The sequence below is a fragment of the Stomoxys calcitrans genome, chromosome 2 (assembly GCF_963082655.1).
Source record: "Stomoxys calcitrans chromosome 2, idStoCalc2.1, whole genome shotgun sequence".
Taxonomy (NCBI): domain Eukaryota; kingdom Metazoa; phylum Arthropoda; class Insecta; order Diptera; family Muscidae; genus Stomoxys; species Stomoxys calcitrans.
The window spans coordinates 117,592,457-117,595,532 of record NC_081553.1 but is presented as its reverse complement, the minus strand read 5'-3'; the positions used below and the strand labels follow the sequence as shown (position 1 = coordinate 117,595,532).

Genomic DNA, 3,076 nt, shown 5'->3' with positions numbered 1-3,076 from the left:
GTTTCATCATAGTTGCTTTTGTTGTGTGGCTTTGTTTGACTTTTGTTTGTGTTATACCACGTTTACACTAGAGCCCAAATGCAATAGATTTGAGGTAATCTTCGAAACCCGTTAACACTACGATTCAAGTGATTTGCATTTGTCAACAGGGAAACAACCATGGCGAAACAATTAAAGGTGGTGTTATTTGTACAACAACCACAAATCATATGGTGAAATCCACCATTTGGCCATCAAGCTGATCGACGTTTTGCCTACACACACAAAGAAATTTGTGTGCGCGTGTGTATACGTGTGCGTACATGAGCAGAGAATATGCGAAAAAGAATATAACAACAATGAGAATACCAAAAAAAATCTGACATCTTAATACCGTCAAACTGGCCGGCTGTTTTCAGCTGTTCGCGTGAGACCACCTTTATTAATTCACCTTGAGTGTAAACGTGGTTTTATTTAGGTTGGCATTCAAGTACTTGCTTTTTGACAGCAATAACCGCTTTGCTACTGACTACTTCTGTGCCAAACATGAAGGATTTATTTAGTTCGACGAGCACTGCATTCCAACAAACAAACATCTATTCCGGAAGCTTCGATTTTTTTTTTGTTAAACAAATTTTGCGAAACAAACACAAAGAAGTGTAACCAAGAGGGGGTTGTGCTGTGTATTTGTTGTGTTGCAGCTGTCGAAGAATTTTTAAACAACAAATCAAAGAAGTGAAACTGCAGTTGAAAGAGCAAACATACCACAAATGGATGAATCACGCGAAGAAAACCAATTCATTGTAGATGATGTAAGCAAAATCATCAAGGAAGCTATAGAGAGTACGATCGGGGGAAACGCCTACCAGCATGACAAGGTCAACAACTGGACGGGTCAGGTGGTGGAGAACTGTCTAAGCATGCTGACCAAGGAGCAGAAACCATACAAATACATAGTCACCTCAATGATAATGCAGAAAAATGGTGCCGGCCTGCACACGGCCAGTTCGTGTTACTGGAACAACGACACCGATGGCAGCTGTACAGTGCGTTGGGAAAACAAGACCATGTACTGTATAGTTTCAGTTTTTGGTTTGGCTGTTTAAAGACCGGCAGCAGCAGCATGAGGTGGCTGGCAAATGGATGCCACCAAAACCAAACAACCAACCAATCGATAGCTGACGATAGTTTTTCATCTTCAACATGCTACAACATTTATATAGTATTCGTAAGTTCTTTTCCAACCCATTTTTTTTTAAGTTGGGGAAAAAATACAGTGGTGGCCATAGTTGCAAAGGAAAATCGAATCATAAACAACAACACGACAACAACAATGGTATTAAATATCTGGCAGCTGCTGTTTGTCCTTTGATTTATGTCCTTTTTTGTTTCCTTTTTTTTTACTTTAAGGGGAGGGATGGAGAGACTCTTTGTAAAATTCCAAATTTGTTTCTAAAAACAAGCAAGTAAAACAAAAACAAATATAGAAAAATTATCAATCTTCTTAGAAACCTAATCGAGCATAAACCAATTGTTTGGCGAATTTAAAGTTATTATAAATACCACCTTAGCAGCAAGATGTTTTTTAAGCTATCCTAAAAGAAAAACAAAAAACAACCCACACTTCTATGCAAAATTTCTGGCAATGTTTTATTGGTTTTTGTTTTTGTTTTATCATTCAATCGATAAAGAAATTGTAATTGTAATGCAACAACACCTTCGTTGTATTCTGCTGCTGTTACAGCAACAAAACGAAAAAAACAACACCAAACGGCAAATTACCAAGTAGTGGCGCTTTTTGTTCTCTTTTTGCTAAAAACACTCAACAAAAAACTACTCACACACACACACACAAGTACATAAAAGGATTATTAAACTAAAATTATATCTAATATTTGTAGTTTATAAATATCTATATATAAATACATTATAACAAATTAAAATACAAATGTAAAAGGATGTGATTAGAGAAAAAAAATGTATTTTTGTAAAAATGTATTTTTGTAACTAAAACAAGAAAAACAAAAAAACAAATGTTGAAGCTTTTCTTTTTAAATTCACGCAGGAGATGGAGCAGGGGCAGATGTTTATGTTTCCTACTTCAAGATTTAACAAAATTTGTCGGCGTGTCCTATGTTACCCTTTTGTTTTTTAGTTAACTTTTTTTTCGTTTCGTCGATATATCGATTCGTAATGCATTTCTGTTTATTAAATTCTTATTGCTCTTATTCCTAACGAATCTAATTATGAAAGAAAAAATAATTTAATAAATTATCAATGAAAACCCCTACACAGTTGTGTTGTGTTGTCTTGTGCATAAGTAATGAGTGAGCGTACAGTGTATTCTTCCCTGCAGTCTAATGGTAAAAATGTGCGACTTATAATTGTGAGGGTGGAATTTTTTGAATTAGAAGCTTTAATTTCTCAGTAACTGCGTATATGTATAATTGCTATATTGGTCCTATGATATCTATGTACTGGAAAGACCCAGCGCCGACGATGGCCAGGTATGGCAATCCCCATATGCAAGTATTAAATATTCATTCTTTCTCTTCTGTCTTGGCGGCACCGGTTCTTGCACAAATACTGAGTGTCTATGACGCCCGATATGACAAGGAGGGTTATTGGCGCCTTTGAATAACCAATGGCCACACTGTTCCCACGGCGATCGGTCCTTTGGACCGGAACGAACTTTGGTCATACATGAAACCGCCTACATGAAACCGCCGCAAAATACATGTCAAGTTCAAAGATTAACCAGATACCAAACGAGGAATGTTTTGCTCCCTTTTTGGTAGACAATTTGACGAGCAAGGCAAGGAATCTCCCAGCCGAGGGAGAGCCACGGCTGGTAGACCACCAGCATGGATTCAGAAAGAAGCACAACACGACAACGGCACTTACCACTATCACCAAACAACAAAAGTAGTAACAAGTCACTTGCCGGCAGCACTTGGAGTGCAGACAAAGAAACCTTGTTGACCACGTACAAAGCAATTGGCCGGTCTGTGGTAAGTTATGCGGCGCCAGTGTGGTCTCGTCAACTTTGTGACACGCAGTGGAATAATATTCAGATCTGTCAGAATGTCGCCCTCCG

At 37.8% G+C, this 3,076-nt stretch overlaps 1 protein-coding gene across 1 annotated transcript; it reads left to right on the top strand.

Moving 5' to 3' along the window:
• Nucleotides 1-526: 526 nt before the first annotated feature.
• Nucleotides 527-1,831, top strand: LOC106084044 (dynein light chain Tctex-type). Its single transcript, XM_013247469.2, has 2 exons — nucleotides 527-1,315; nucleotides 1,390-1,831. The coding sequence occupies exon 1, from the start codon at nucleotides 750-752 to the stop codon at nucleotides 1,083-1,085; it is 336 nt and encodes a 111-aa protein (XP_013102923.1). The 5' UTR covers nucleotides 527-749; the 3' UTR covers nucleotides 1,086-1,315; nucleotides 1,390-1,831.
• Nucleotides 1,832-3,076: the final 1,245 nt, after the last annotated feature.

Coding starts and splice junctions, on each gene's coding strand:
- LOC106084044 (XM_013247469.2), top strand. CDS start 750: ATGGATGAATCACGCGAAGAAAACCAATTCATTGTAGATGATGTAAGC.